At 44.0% G+C, this 15,108-nt stretch overlaps 1 protein-coding gene across 1 annotated transcript in view; it reads right to left on the reverse strand.

The window, feature by feature from the left end:
* OTOG (otogelin) overlaps positions 1-15,108 on the reverse strand; it is a 205,494-nt gene that overhangs the window by 144,461 nt on the left and 45,925 nt on the right. Inside the window, exons 11-15 of the mRNA XM_059722614.1 lie at positions 12,211-12,320; positions 11,604-11,729; positions 10,051-10,159; positions 6,223-6,269; positions 3,817-3,962 (exon numbers count right to left, since the gene is read on the reverse strand). Of these exons, the coding sequence (XP_059578597.1) occupies positions 3,817-3,962; positions 6,223-6,269; positions 10,051-10,159; positions 11,604-11,729; positions 12,211-12,320 (538 nt within the window). The remainder of the gene's footprint in view (positions 1-3,816; positions 3,963-6,222; positions 6,270-10,050; positions 10,160-11,603; positions 11,730-12,210; positions 12,321-15,108) is intronic.

Here is a 15,108-nt window from a genome sequence, read left to right on the forward strand (position 1 = left end):
AGTGGATGATCCTGGTACTGGACCTCCACAAACACTAGAGTGGCCGGATAGCTTCCTGCCCCAAAAACCTGTTTATGACACCCAGAAATCACTAGGACACAGCAATACTTTAAACAAGCCCCTGATCCAGAGGTCAAGAAGAAAAAAGATTTAAGAACTGTTAAAATGGCTCTTTGCAGCCTAAGGACTGTCGACAAAGCTAGATCAATCAACTGCATGGTAAAAGCACCATAAAAGCAACTGAATCAAGTTCTTGCCCACAAGGGGAACTGACCACTGCAAGGTAATAAATTTTGTACACTGTAACAGAAAATTGAAATTAGTTAATTCTACAAACTTGGAAAGAATAGTATCCTGTAGCAGAAGATGTATATACTCTTGTGCATATATGTTTATGTTCCCATTTTTGTTATATTTCCATTTAACTATGTTTGAAATAAAAACTGAGCTTTGTACAGATACTCCTTGCCAATGTTCCCTCTAAGGAGTAGTGGTCCGTGAGCGTGCCACCTCGGTCCGTGAGTGCACCGCCTCGGTCCGGCGTGGGACACTTATCAAAGGGGGCTGAGGGCTGGGGGCCAGGGGCTGGAGCCAAGAGGCTGGGGGCTGGAGCCAAGAGGCTGGGGCCAGAGGCTGGAGCCGAGAGGCTAGGTGCCAGGGGCTGGGGCTGGAGGCTGAAGCCAAGAGGCTGGGGACTGGAAGCTGGAGCCGAGACGCTGGGGCCAGGGGCCTGAGGCTAGAGCTGGGGGCTGGAGCCGGAGCCGAGAGGCTGGGGGCTCAGGACGGAGACTGGGGCTGAGGACCAGGGACTGGAGCCAGGAGCCGGGGGCCAGGGGCCAGCATGGGTTCCACTGGCTCCGGGGAAGTGCTCCATTCTCCTGCATCACGGCCGGGGAGTGGAGCACTTCCCTGGAGTTGGCGGAGCCCACCACAGCCTCCATCCCTGCCTTGCCTCACCTCGGGGACAAATCGCTGCCTGCTCCAGTGAGGCTCTGCTGGCTCCAGGACACTGCTCCACTCCCCGGCCCTGACACCATGTGCCTCCTTGCTCCCCGAGGCCATGCGGGGGAGTGGAGCAGTGTCCTGGAGCCAGCAGAGCCTCACTCGGGGCAAGCACTGGCTCCTCCCCAAGGTGAGGCAAGACAAGGATGAAGGCTGGGGCGGGGTACTGCCGCGGGCTCCACCAGCTCCGGGGAAGTGATCCACTCCCTGGCCCTGATGCAGAGGAGCGGAGCACTTCCCCGGAGCCTGTGGAGCCCGCGCCAGGCTCCCGCCCCTACCTCACCTAGGAGTTAACCTTCAGCTCCTCTCCTGGTGCACGGCCTTGAAAAGGCTGTGCGTGGCCACACTTTTAGTTGTGTGCAGCCGCGCATATGCGCACCTTAGAGGGAACCTTGCTCCTTGCTTAATGTCGTGGTTACGTTCTTGAAAAATGCAGCTTTAAGTGAAATGATGTTAAGAGAATCCAATTACATCACAATAGTTATGTACTAGCAGGTGGCGGCCAAACGTTATAACCGAACACTGCAAGACTTTAAATGAATATGTTCTCTAAGAGATCAACGACATAATAACAAAACAACATTAACTGGGACAACGTTAAGTGAGGAGTACCTGTACTAAATGACAGTACTGAACTTAGCAGTGGTTTGGGATCCCCAGCTCAGCACAGAATTGAAGCAAGTTCCAGTCAAGGTTTTGCATAAGACAAAAGTGCACACCCACAAAATACAAAGTGGCGGGTGTACTATAACCTCTCTGAACTCTAGGACATAAGTCTTCATTTAAAGCTGTAACAATCCTCCTGCTCCCAGAATGTAAATTCCCAGCGCCTTCCCATTTCTCTGCAAATTGCAACATTTCCACCTTTATTAATCTTGACTGGGCATTAGGCCTGGCCCTTTTGTTTCACTATATTTTTCAAATACATGTAAGCACAGAGGGGGACTTGGGCATTAGTTTTCTGGCAGGTATGAACATTTAAAAAAACTTATCTGGTCTCCACTCTATCTGGTCTGTGTTCTTCCTACTCCCCAACCAAACCTAATCATTGAAGTGGAGAGAAGTGCTCCCAAACTTCTAACATAAATCCCTAACATACATGCAGGGTTTAATGACTACTCTTCCTTCACTTCCTTGTACACAGAAAAAATACTTTTTTATGTAGAATAATAGCTTTCAGCACTGATCTGACAAGGGAAGACGACATCACTAGGATACAAAACGTTTTTTTAAGAGTAAGCCTCGTGATTTTACATTTGTCTACTCATATGTCATTCCATAACATCCTAAATTGCTTTACAAACATATGTAAGTAGTAGACAGTAATCACTTACAGTCTCCCCCAGGATGAAATAACTGCTAAAAAGTCAAGATCAGAGGGTGAATGAGAAGATCATCACCAGAGGGAGCAGCAGAAGTAAAGAGTAGAACAGAAAGTCTGAATTTGATCTCCCTCAATGTATAGGAGTAATTACAATGGACTGTAATCTCTTCAGGGAGAGGACGATATCTTTAGACATTGACTTGCATGGTTTAGGCACTACAAGAATACAAATAACAATAAGGTCAGTGAAGTTTATGTAATCTTCAGAGGCACCTGTACAGTTGTCCCTAATTTAAGTGAAATCAAAATGAGCCCAGACTATAACTGGCTCACTTGGAATCTGACCAGGAAACCAAGTTTTACATGTTGTTTTTAAAATACGTAGCCACCAACTCAGCATTTTTTCTTTTTCTAATGTCATCTGAAGCATTGATCCTTCACCAGTGTGACTCTAGCATAGTACTGAAGCACTAGAACAGGCCAAATTCTTTCCTGGGGAGTACATAAGCAGCCCCTACTGAAGTCAATGAGAAAAGCATGCATTCAAAAACACAGTTTGACCCTAAATCACCGATCTCACTTCCTAAAGAATTTAAAGAGTTATTTGAGGATCAGTACAGAAGTGACCAAATTTTGTCTGGATTGCAAAGTCTAACAATATCACAATATGAAGTAAAAATCTAAGCAGTTGTCTATATTTGTCAGAGTTATATTACTAGTATATGATTATATATAATAAAAAGTTCATCCAACTTAATTCATCACACACATGAATGACTCCACACAAATAGAACAGACGCACTTCTCACTAACTTTTGTGGGTGACCACTGACTGACAGTAACCCCATGTATCAGCTTTATATAAGCACATATATATATATATATATATATATATATATATATATATACACACACACACACACACACACACACACACACACACACAAAATATGCTTTTTTAATTCAGGTGTTGGGAGAGCTCACCATCATCACTACACCTGCAGCAAAACCCAAAGGTAGCAATGGAAAAAACATATCTAAAATTCTTTCTTTCTATCAGTAAAAGCAAAAATATTTCAAATTGCTAAAAGCACACCAAATGAGAATTACCTACCCAGCTGCAAATGTTAAGTCACTGCTATATTGTATTGCTTGCTATACGCTAAGGCCATCTCCACAAATACAAAAGAGACTATCAAGCATCACCCAGGGCTGGACCTAAAGACCATTAAAGTATTTCCCAAATGAAGTCAACAGCCTCAAAACATACTCCCAAGCCTCAGTCCTGTTCTCTTAAAGGAAACAGAAATGTGGAACTCTCTCTACAACCCTCCCTTTACTCCCATAAAATATACCAAAGTTTTATAAAAAACTATTAGTGCTATAATTTTCTATGTGTTACACTGTAGTTGGATTTTTAGGTTTTTTGTTTTCTTGAACACATCTTTTTTGTTCAATTAATACAGGTAATAAAAGGTGTAAAACCTTACCTGTCCACAAGGAGCATTTTGCAGAGACACAGTAAACTTGCCAGACGTCAGGCTTTTTGCCAGAATATATTGGCAGGAAGCTTGAAAAGTGTACTTGCGCCCATCAAATGTCATGAAGTGAATGTCTCCTGAGACAGAGCATTCAGCTGGGAAATAAAAGAGATTAAGTCTTTGAATATGCTACAGAAATGTTTGTTGTAAATACTGAACAGCTTTTATTATTGTTATAGAGACCAATACCTTTACTTTACTTATCAATGCATTCACACTCTGTAATCAAATATTAGCAATATAGAGTGCAGTAGCCCAACTCAAAAGATTTCTATACAAATATGACCACTAAGCTTCAAAATTGGCTTGAGATTCACTAAAAACCACTTTTCTCAGGAGATTAGCAATCAGTGACCTACAGGCAATATTGTCAGCCTCAACTCTCAGGATTTAGACAGTAAAGGGTTATACAGTTGTGTTGTTGTTTACCCATGTTGGTTTGTTTTTTTAAAGATCGCATACACACACACTAAGCCTAAGGTAAAATAAAATGATAAAAGTCGCTATGTCTCAAAAATTGGAAGTGCCAGAATGACATTTAAAGGGAAGGCTTGCTTTGGATATAAGCTTCCTAACCTAATGAGAAGACCTTAAGCTAGGTTCAACAGGGGATGGAAACAAAAGTTCACAGGTAAGTAAAGTACACAGTGGCCTGGATGAAGGCTAAGAGGAGGCACTATAGAGTCTTAACAATGTTGTACGATGCAAATTACCAGGACCATCCCCTAGTTATCTAAGATTTTTATATACTAATGCAAGAGTCATGAAGCATAAGCAGGAAGAAATGGCATAGCAAGTACAAATAAAAAATTATCATCTAATTGGAATCACTGAGACTTGGTAGGATAGTTCATGATTGGAATATTGTTATGGATGAGTTATACCTGAAGGGCTGCCATAAGAGAAAAAGGGAAACACCCCTTATTACTGGGGATTATAGGTAGTTATGAGTCAACAGGTCACAAGGTAATTATGAGTCAATGGTGAGCTCTTGTTGCAAAACAAACCAATAGCATACTGGGATGTGTTAAAACTGTCACATGGAAATTATGGGAAGTGATTCTTAAGCTTGAATCAATACTGGTGAGACCTCACCTAGAGAACCGTGTCCAGTTTTAGACACCATATTTAAAGAAAGACAGAACAGAAAAAATATTAGAGCTCTAGAAAGCATGGCATGAGAAAATTTTGGAAGAAATGGGATTATTTAGTACAGAGAAGGGAACAGTAAGAGAGAATGTTATAGCACTCTTTATATACATGAAAGACTTATAAAGAAGATGATGACAGATACTCCCTGCATCCACAGGGGGCAGGAAGAAACAGTCTTAAACTGAAACAAGTGACATTTTAGGTATATTAAAAGGAAACTCCTAGGTATCAGGGCAATTAGGCAATGGAAATATTACCATATTTATTCAAATACTAAGACAAGGTCTCCCCCACCCCCAGTCAGCATGGGGAGGTGGAAAAAAATCACTCATCTTACCTTCGCATACAAGGAAACCTCATTAAATACATTGTCTATCATTAAACTGCTGATAAAAGCAGCATGTGTTCAATAATGAAAACCAAGTATGAAGCCAATTAAATGCCACCAACACTGAGTGTGACTAAAATACATGGCCCATATTGGACACATACTGATAGGAACATTTATGTATGTGTGAGTTTGTGTGTGTGTGCGTGTGCATGTGTCTCTTAAAAAAGAAAACATGCAGCTGCTTCACCAGGAGGAAACAGACACCAGGCCTGGAGGTACTGCAATACCAGACCAGCACTCAGAGGCCAGAGCAAGCTCCAACACCCTCCCCTAGTGCCAATAAATGTTGAAGGGAACTTACCACTTTTTTTTCTTTCTAAATTTTGTGTCTCAGGCCAAATTAGTCAAATCAGTTTCAAATTCCATCCACTGAGCAAAGCTCAGTTGTTCAGGTCTGTGTGGTGTTACTACCAGCAAGTATCTTCCTTCCCAGACTCTTCAGCCTAGGACTTCAGATACTCCTAAATCCATGGCAAGCATCCTACATGCAAGCTTCAAGCCCAGAGGGGATGCAGAGAAAAAAATTAGTTTATCTGTAGGTACAAGTGTTAGTGCCATCTATAACAAATATCATAGTGCTCTGTAAGGCCATATAGAACAAAATGAGAAATGCAACTGCTATTAAGGTTACTTCAATATCTGTCCTTCTGTGTTTGTGCGAGTGTGTTTGTATGTAAAAGTGTATATATGTGAACACTGTATAAACATATTTTAATAAGATTCCTCATTAAGGGCAGCATTTGCTTGTACTTAATCATTAACAGGTTTAAAAACTAAGGTTTAGAATATAACACCAGTTCCTTCAGACATACCTGGACAGGTAAGATTTGTACAAATCCACTTTCCTCCAATGCAAGTACTGAAATTTAAAAAAAATCAAAAGTTGATTTTTTTTTTTAATATATTATTTTAGAAAAAAATGTAGAATGTTGTTCCTTACCTCCACTCACTTGTTTTCTGCTTCATGGAGAAATCACCAGAGACTTTTGAAAGTCTCTCAAAAACAACAGAGAGAAATGTAAAGTTGCAGCAGCAGGCATGCAGTGACCATATCCAGAAATTGTGGGCAGTGGTGGGAAGTGGTTAAAAGTGAAGACATGACAGGATGAAATCCCATCTGTAACTGTGCATAAAACTTCCACAAAATCTAGAACGAGTCTTGCTTTTTTGTCTTTGGTTGTTTACTAGTGAAACTAATGATGACTGAGCCCCAAAATGTCAAATAAATTGAGTTTTGATTTAACCACTTTAAAATATGGACATTTATTCATTCAAATTTCACTTGAGCTTCTAGGAGGCTCATATTAGGCTGGGAATCTCATAAAATAGCTCACAGCACAATGACACTTGCTCTTCATTATATACTGAGAAGTTGTGAACATAAAGAGATACAAACATATAAAATAATGGCAAACAGTTATTCTTCCTTCCTCATTCCCCAGCACTTGGTGTTTTGTACTGGATTTAGTTTGAATCTAAGGGAAAAGCTGAGGTCAACTCTTGATCACCTCTCCTTACTAAAAGCAATACAGCACAATTCTACTAAAAATATCAAAACAAGACTGAGTTTTAAGGAAGAAGTCTCATTTTCTGTGCTTCTTAGTTCATACTCACTAAAAAGGTAGTTAAGGAGCTCACACTAACTCTAAATATTTATATTGTTAGGCTCCTCTGAACAACTGAAACAGCAATGAGAATTAACTAGCACTTGTTGGCTATGTAATATTATTTAAATAGTCACTGTAGATTGGGAAACATAGCAGAAATGTAATGACATGGCCAGATGCCCAGGACAGCTGCCACACACAGGGCCCTATCTTCCAGTTGCCACCACTCCACACGACAAAGGTTGTGATCGCATGGATATGGGAGCAGCTGCTTCTTTCTATCTGCCCTCTGGGCCTTGACCCCACATTTGATGCCCAGAGTAGCTGCTTTAGTTACTCTGTCTTCATTATGCCACTGTGTTATAGCTCAGAAACTGTTGATAACAGGGTACTTGCTGTATCTATTACAGGGACGGGCAATTATTTCGGGCGGGCCACTTACCCAGTTTTGGCAGGCTGTCGAGGGCCGCATGGGTAGCCCTGCCCCTTGACAGGTGCCCCACCCCTTAACAGGTGCCCTGTCCCCTGGTCACCATCTTGAGACCAATGTCGCAATGTCTTGGGACCAATGGCCCAGGGCCAGCACCAGTGGGGCCCAAAGTGGGGCACAGGCTGGCAGGGGTCCATGGAGCTGGGCTGGGCTGCACCAGCAGGGAGAGGGGGGAGCTGGCCTGGCTCCATAAAGCCCCTGCCAGCTGGGACCCCACGCTCCTGCCACCCTGCTCTGGGCCCCATTGGCACTGACCCCGGGGCACTGGTGCAGGCCCCATGCTCCCACTGGCTCCCAGACCACTCACACCCAGTGCCCCCCAGCCCCACAGTACAGGCAGGGGGGCAGAGCACAGCCGTGACCCCCTGCTTGCTGGCAGGGAAGAAGCTGGTGCTGAATGCAGGGAAAAGCAGCCCCTCACCCACCCCATGGCCAGCACTCCCTGCTGCAAGTGCTTGCAGCACACATGGGGCTGTCTGGAGCAGGTACAGGCAGTCCCAGGTGGGCTACAAGCAGCTGCAGCATGAGGCACCGGCCACACGGTGAGCAAGGGGCCCTTCTTCCCCACACTCAGCACCAGCTTGTAACTGGGCTCCGCTGGCAGCCTGGCAGTGGGGCCAGGTTACAAGGTGGTGCTGAGTGGGGGGGCGGGGGGGAGGTGAGGAGAAGCAGCCCCTCGTCCGCCCCATGCCTGGTGCCCCACACTGCAGCCACTCGCAGCTCACCTGAGGCTGCCTGTGCCTGCTCTGGACAGCCCCACGTGGGCTGCGAGCACCTGCAGCAGAGAGCACCGGCCATGGGGCAGAGGAGCGGCTGCTTTTCTCCATGCAGAGAAGGAGCCCAGGGAAAAGCAGCCCCTCCCCTGCCCCATGGCTGGTGCCCCACGCTGCAGCCGCTTGCAGCCCACACAGGACTGTCCGGAGCAGGCATAGGCAGCCCCACACGGACTGCGAGCAGCTGCAGCACACGACGCCGGGCACGGGGCGGGGAAGGGACCACTTCCCGCCCCCCCGCAAGCTCCTTCCCTGTCCAGGGTCCCCCCTGCCCTTCTCCCCCCACCAGCTTACCTGCAGTTCCAGCGCTACTTGCTCCCAGGCCAGAAGCCCCAGCTGGGGGCAGGGTTGGGTGGGCCCACTGTTGTTGGAGCCCACCGGGCTTCCCCTGGGTCCTACTGCCCTTGGTTCCTGTCATTTTTGACAGGAACCAAAGGCAGAGAAATATTAATTTTCTACATTTTTAGGGGCCCCATGGGTCCGATAGAATGCCTTTGTGGGATACATCTGGACCGCGGGCCATATTTTGCCCACCCCTGATCTATCAACATCCATTTCTTCCGCATTTTTTAAGTGTGAAAAGCAGTATATGCAGTTATGGAATGCCTAAATCAACACAGCATTTTAATTATAACAGTCAGGAGCGTCACCTTTTCAATGTATGATGAAAATACTGTCACTCGTCTTTCTCTTGTTCTAATATATTTACATAATCTAAGAATAAACTCATGGTCTCAAAATACCATATTTACCCAAATCGAAGACAGCTTCAAACTTAGGACAATGCCTACAATGCTTAGATTCTATGCATGGAAAATTATAAATGTTATAATTTTCAATGTTGCAAATCTAATTAATAGAAGATCATTTTAAATTCCTCCTTCCTCCCCTCCCAATTGCTGGGGGAAAAGCAGTGGCAGAGCCAGGGGCTAGACTCCTGCTTCTTGCTCACCTCTATCTCCATCCACCCTGCTTTCTGCCCCCTGCCATGCGCTCTTCTGCCTCATGCCCCCCTGCTGACTGCCCCTCCCCCCAGTTGCTTGACCCCTGACCTCCTATTCCTCCCTACAGCCTTGCACCCCACCCCTTTCCACTGTGCCTATGCCTGCCTCCTATCCTTTTCCCCTCATGCCTGTGTTTGCTTCCCTTATTCCCTGCCTTTCCACCCCCTTCTCTCTCCTGCAGCCTGTCCCTCATCCTTTACTCTTACTGTGCCTGTCCCTGATCCCTTCCACCTGTCCCTTGTGCCTACTCCCCACACTTCCAGTTCCCCTGTCCTTACCTTCCAGTGCAGCTCTGCTCTGGCTCTGGGACAGCAAGAAGCAACAGCATCCCTGGTCTGGCCTTAGCCCAAGCCAGACAGGGAGAGGTGGCATCAGCTCCTGGAGCCAAAGCAGAAGGTAAGGGGGAAAAAGGAGGCAGCTGGATGGCGAGGGGCAGGTTTCCCCACCATCCTGCAGCGTCTCCCCCCACCCAAACAAGCGACTCCCCAGTTGGGGGCAAGCAACAGCTCAGTTCTGGCCCCAGAAGCCCAGGGCCAAATCTGGAGCTGACTCGCTGCCTACTCCAGGCTGGTACTTAAATCTAAGATAAGGCATTTTTCCTGCTATTTTGTCTGGAGGAGGGGAGAGGGGAACTTGCCTTGGATTTGAGCAAATATGGTGAGAAGGACATACATTATAGATAATTGATTATAATTTAAAAAACTATAGGATAAGAAAGATTAACTAACTAAATCAGGTATGTTGCAAGAAAAGTGAAGGGACTAACCAGTTATTACACTCCTCATGCACCACAGAGCCCATTTTATAGAAACTTCCATGGTAGTCACAAGGGCATTCTGTTGGGTTGACACACAGTCCATCCTCATAAATTAGACCTAGAAAAATAGTCCAACATGAAAAGGAATTGTAAATAATCTCCACTAACAGCTGAAAGAGCATTCTTTGGCTAACTAGTATGTCTAATAGTAAAACTTCTGTACCAGTGAAATAATTAAGCTTTAGACTATTTCAAAGGATTTTTTTCATTTGTCAGAACAAAATTAATATTTAACTTAATGATTTGATCCCCAAATTGTCACTGAAGTCATTGTCAGTTGCAGGGCATTTACAGCTTTGAAAGTTATGCTACTTCATTTCAATGTTTGATGGATTTTGGTGGCTGTTGTTAAATGCCCATTTTTTATACTCTTGATGCTCGACCACATACTTCAATGTATTGTTTGCTACTTATTTACAATTTTAATGTATATTCAAATTAATATTATTCCAGTACTGAGCCAAGGACTGAAAAATGTAAGTAGCCCACTGGAAGCTAAACAAATACCAAAACTGATTACACTTACAAACCTGTAAGATATTAGCTAGAACACTACCTTTAAGATTTACAGAGCAACACCGCCCTATTTTGTCTATTTACCCTTCCAATCTAGAAGGGTAAGGAGAGTTGCATATCCTGTAAATGGCAGTAATAAATGGAGAATAAAGGTAAAATGTCTTCTAGCGTGTATACAGAGCTGACACACAGACATGCAAAGCATACATTGAGGACTCTGGCTCTCAATCATGTGATGTTATCAAAATCTTAGTTTTCATTTTTAAAGTTTCTAATCTGTTGGTTACAAGAAAGGGCTTAATAATATGAAATGAGCATAACTAATGCTGTGAAGTCTTTCCATATCTAAAGACAGCCTCCACTATAGGGATAAGTAGCAGCCACTACAGCCAGTTGGAGACCCAACATATTTCTCCTGAGAGAAAGTATTTTGTCCAGTGCCTAAATCAACATTTACAGATGTGTGTGTTCATTATTCTGGGTCAAATGCTGTCAAAGTATGAGAGATAAAATGCACCATCACTTTCTCCCAGGATACCACAGAGCATGTTTATGTCTGGCCAGAGTCCTGGGATAAGGTAGCTATGCAGTCCTTCAGGCATCCCACCATGCAGCATTCCCACTCCAACCACAGCCACTCTTGAACATGGAGCAGCCAGTCTAGTTGGAGAGACAGAACTCTACTGTCTGGAAGTGGCAGGTCAGAGGTGGCCTGGGTGTGACATCCTGCAGCTGTATTGTGACACTGAGGGTTCAGCTCTCCTACTGACTGCATGAAGAGGGAAGAGAAGGAACATCTCTACCTGAAAGGGAAAGGAGGCTACTGTCCACAGTGGGCACAATGGGTTTCCTATGCAAGGGAATACCTAAAACCTCAAACTGCCTTTAATGTCTCCTGGCTCCATTAGATCCTCTCATGTCCCACATATTTATGAGATCAAATTTAGCTATAGAATAAAAATATTTGAGAAACAAAGCTGTATTACCATCTGGACAGTAACATCCATCGACACAGGGAAGCTCACTGTCAATACATTGTGTTTTTTGCTGGCATGAAACTGGGCAACAGTTGATGCATTCATTGTAGGTGAACTGTTCATCACAGGTAATAACTGAAAAATGAAACAGGCTGAGAAATGGAAAGGCATTATGCTACCACCTCAGTGCAAGAAAATATCATGTTGCTTTCACATAGCTTCCTTTTTGCTAAATAAGTTTGAGATTTGCCCTAATAAATTGTCCAAGTATTAATGAATATGTTTATGCTCTTTTCACATTTGTTTATAGTTTGATCAAAAGTCCTTTGATTCCTAATATTTGAAACAGTGGTCTTATAATAAGCAAGCCAAAGAATTTCCTAAGAAAGACCTGCAATATTTCCATATGAACTAATGTTTAAGATATTCTAAAGTAATTTTAAAAAAGCATTTAACATTTTATTAATACCTTACATTTATATCAAACCATTAATAATGAAGGATTCTTAAGTAAAGACTAAATATGCATATTAATCAGACACTGAAGTGCAACCAATGGCTATGTTGCACATAATCAAAATATGCCTATCCCTAAAGTATATAAAAGTCTGCATACCACATTGCTGAAAGTGCGTCCGCCACCTGTGAAGAGGTTTTCCTGCATGGGCACAGGCCCTGGCATATTCAGTTAATGCTCGACACCAAGTTGCATTATCAGATGCTGACCTTATACAAAATAAAAATTACCGTAACATTAGTTTCTCCCTACAGTCTTACAAATGTGTCACCAAAGCTTTACTGATTTTCTGACCCCTGTATTGTTTTGGCAATTAACATATTCTTTTTGGTTTTATATGACTAACTTTTTGAACTACTGGGTTGGTTAAATGACCTAAAATTCTTAGGCAGATAAAGTATTCTACCTTGCTTTGGAGACTGCTGATCAACATACCTTAGTCTTCATTCTGATCTAATTTATAGCCATATAAATTAGGAACAACTCTATTTTAGATTTATAGTAGCATAAAACATTGAGAGAACTGGGTTCTTGACCTTTTTTTTAAATTAAAAGAAATTCTCAAGAAAAAATACTAAGATGAAAGCACCAACTAAGATGAGCACCAATGCCCACTATACTTGCATAGTGACAGAAAAGCTGAGGTGACCAGAGGGGAACTCAGGTGCCTTTATGCGAATGCCAGAAGCATGGGCAACAGACAGGAGGAACTGGCTTTCCTGATAGACCTCATAGAGTTGACAAAGACGCATGATTGGGTAGTGTATATCGACAGCTATAGGCTCTACAGGAAGGATTGCATTAGGAAGAAGGGAGGAGGGGTGGCCCTCTATGTGAAAGAGTTGTACCCCTCCCTGCAGGTCAGGTTTGATAGTGGGGAGAGGTCCCTTGAGACCCTCTGGGTCAAGACAGAAGGGGGTTCAGGAGAGGGAGACCTGATGGTGGGAGTCTACTACAGGCCTCCCTCCCAGGAAAAGGAGAACAATCAGGCTTTCTCCAGGGAACTGCACTAAAGTCCTGATTGTCATGGGTGACTTCAACTACCCTAACATCTGTTGGACGGACTATTCAGCCAGCTCCAGCGGGTCAGCCAATTTCTTGGCAACTACTGATGACCTGTTTCTGTCACAGGTTGTCAAAGGTCCGACTAGAGGAGAAGCCACTCTGGACTTCGTGCTTACCAAAGGGGAGGACATGGCACAGGACCTGAGGATTGGTGGTACTCTGGGTGACAGTGACCTCAATCTGATTAGGTTCACCATCCACTGGAAGGCTAGGATTTCAACTACTAGAACAGAAGTCCTAGATTTCAGAAGGGCAGACTTTAACAATTTCATGAGTCTTGTTAGATAGGCCCTCTGCGACCACTATGTGGAGGATTTGGGGGTTCAGAAGCGATGGTGCCTCCTCAAGGGAGCAATCCTCTCTGCTCAAAAGAGGTCAATCCCATGAGATCAAAAAGTGGGAAAGGAGCCAAGAGACCCGCTTGGCTCAACAGGGATATTAGAGAACTTTTGAAAAAGAAAAAGAACACATACAGGCAATGAAAAAAAGGATCAGCAACCAGAGAAGAGTTCAGTCATATAACCAGGGTCGGCAGGTATGAGATACAAAAAGCCAAAGCATGCATGGAGATCAAGCTAGCACTCAAAATTAACAACAAAAAGTCCTTCTACAGGTACATGGGGTACAACAAGAAAAGAAAAAAAAATTCGAGCTCCACTGTGAGACCCCTACTGAATATAGAGGGGCAGCCCACAATAGATCCCCAGGAAAAGGCGGAGATCCTAAATGCTTACTTCACATAAGTATTCCAGAAAGCTAACAGGACCTGTGCACCTGTCCAGAGGCCCAAAAAAATATAGGGAAGTCAACAGACAGCATGAAATCAGCCCCAAGCAGGTGAGGGTCCTCCTTAGAACAATTGGATGCTTTCAAGTCCACTGGGCCAGACAACTTGCATCCAAGAGTCCTAAAAGAACTAGCTGAACTCATAGCAAGGCCTTTGGCAAAGATATTTGAAAAGTTGTGGAACTTGGGAGTGGTCTCGAATGACTTGAAGAGGGCCAACATAGTACCCATCTTTAAGAAAGAAAGGAGGGATGACCCTACAAACTACAGACTGGTTAGTCTGACTTTGGTAGTAGGAAAAACTTTAGAAAAAATTGTTAAGGAGGACATAAATCACGAGCTTGTAACTGACAGGGTATTAAGAAACAACCAGCACAGCTCTGTGGAGGGTAGATCATGCCTAACAAACCTGGTGTCCTTTTACAACCAGGTAACTAACCAGCTGGACAAGGTACATGAGGTAGACATCATTTAACTAGACTTCAGTAAGGCCTTTGAATGTGTTGCTCATGAAATTCTCTCAATTAAATTGGAGGGTACCGGCCTTGACTAGCCTATGGTGAGGTGGGTGGATAACTGGCTTAGAGGCTGGTCCCAGAGAGTTTTAGTCAATGGGACAGCCTCATCCTGAAGGCCTGTCTTCAATGGCATCCCACAGGGATCGGTGCTTGGACCCGTGCTTTGTAACATATTTATTAATGACTTGGATGAAGGGGTGGAATACTCTATGATTAAGTGTGCCAACAATACCAAGCTGTGGAGAAATGTGGGTACATCAGAGGATAGGGTAAGGACCCAAGATGACCTAGACAGCCTGGTTCTATGGGCTGATCAGAATCAGATGAGGTTCAACAGGGAAAAGTGCCAGGTAAGAAGAACCTTCAGCATAACTATAGGATAGGCAGCAACCCACTGGCTGGCACAGCACCTGAACGGAACCTGGGGGGTCACAATTGACCAGAAGATGAATATAAGCCAACAGTGCAATGAAGTCACCAGTAGGGCAAACAAAACTCTGGTATGCATCAGCCACTGTGTTGCCAACAGATCCAAGGAAGTGCTTCTCCTTCTCTACTCAGCATTGGCGAGGCCACAGCTGGAGTATTGTGTGCAGTTTTGGGCACCACAATTCAAGAAGGATGTGGA

This window comes from Alligator mississippiensis, chromosome 2, assembly GCF_030867095.1.
Source record: "Alligator mississippiensis isolate rAllMis1 chromosome 2, rAllMis1, whole genome shotgun sequence".
Lineage (NCBI taxonomy): Eukaryota > Metazoa > Chordata > Crocodylia > Alligatoridae > Alligator > Alligator mississippiensis.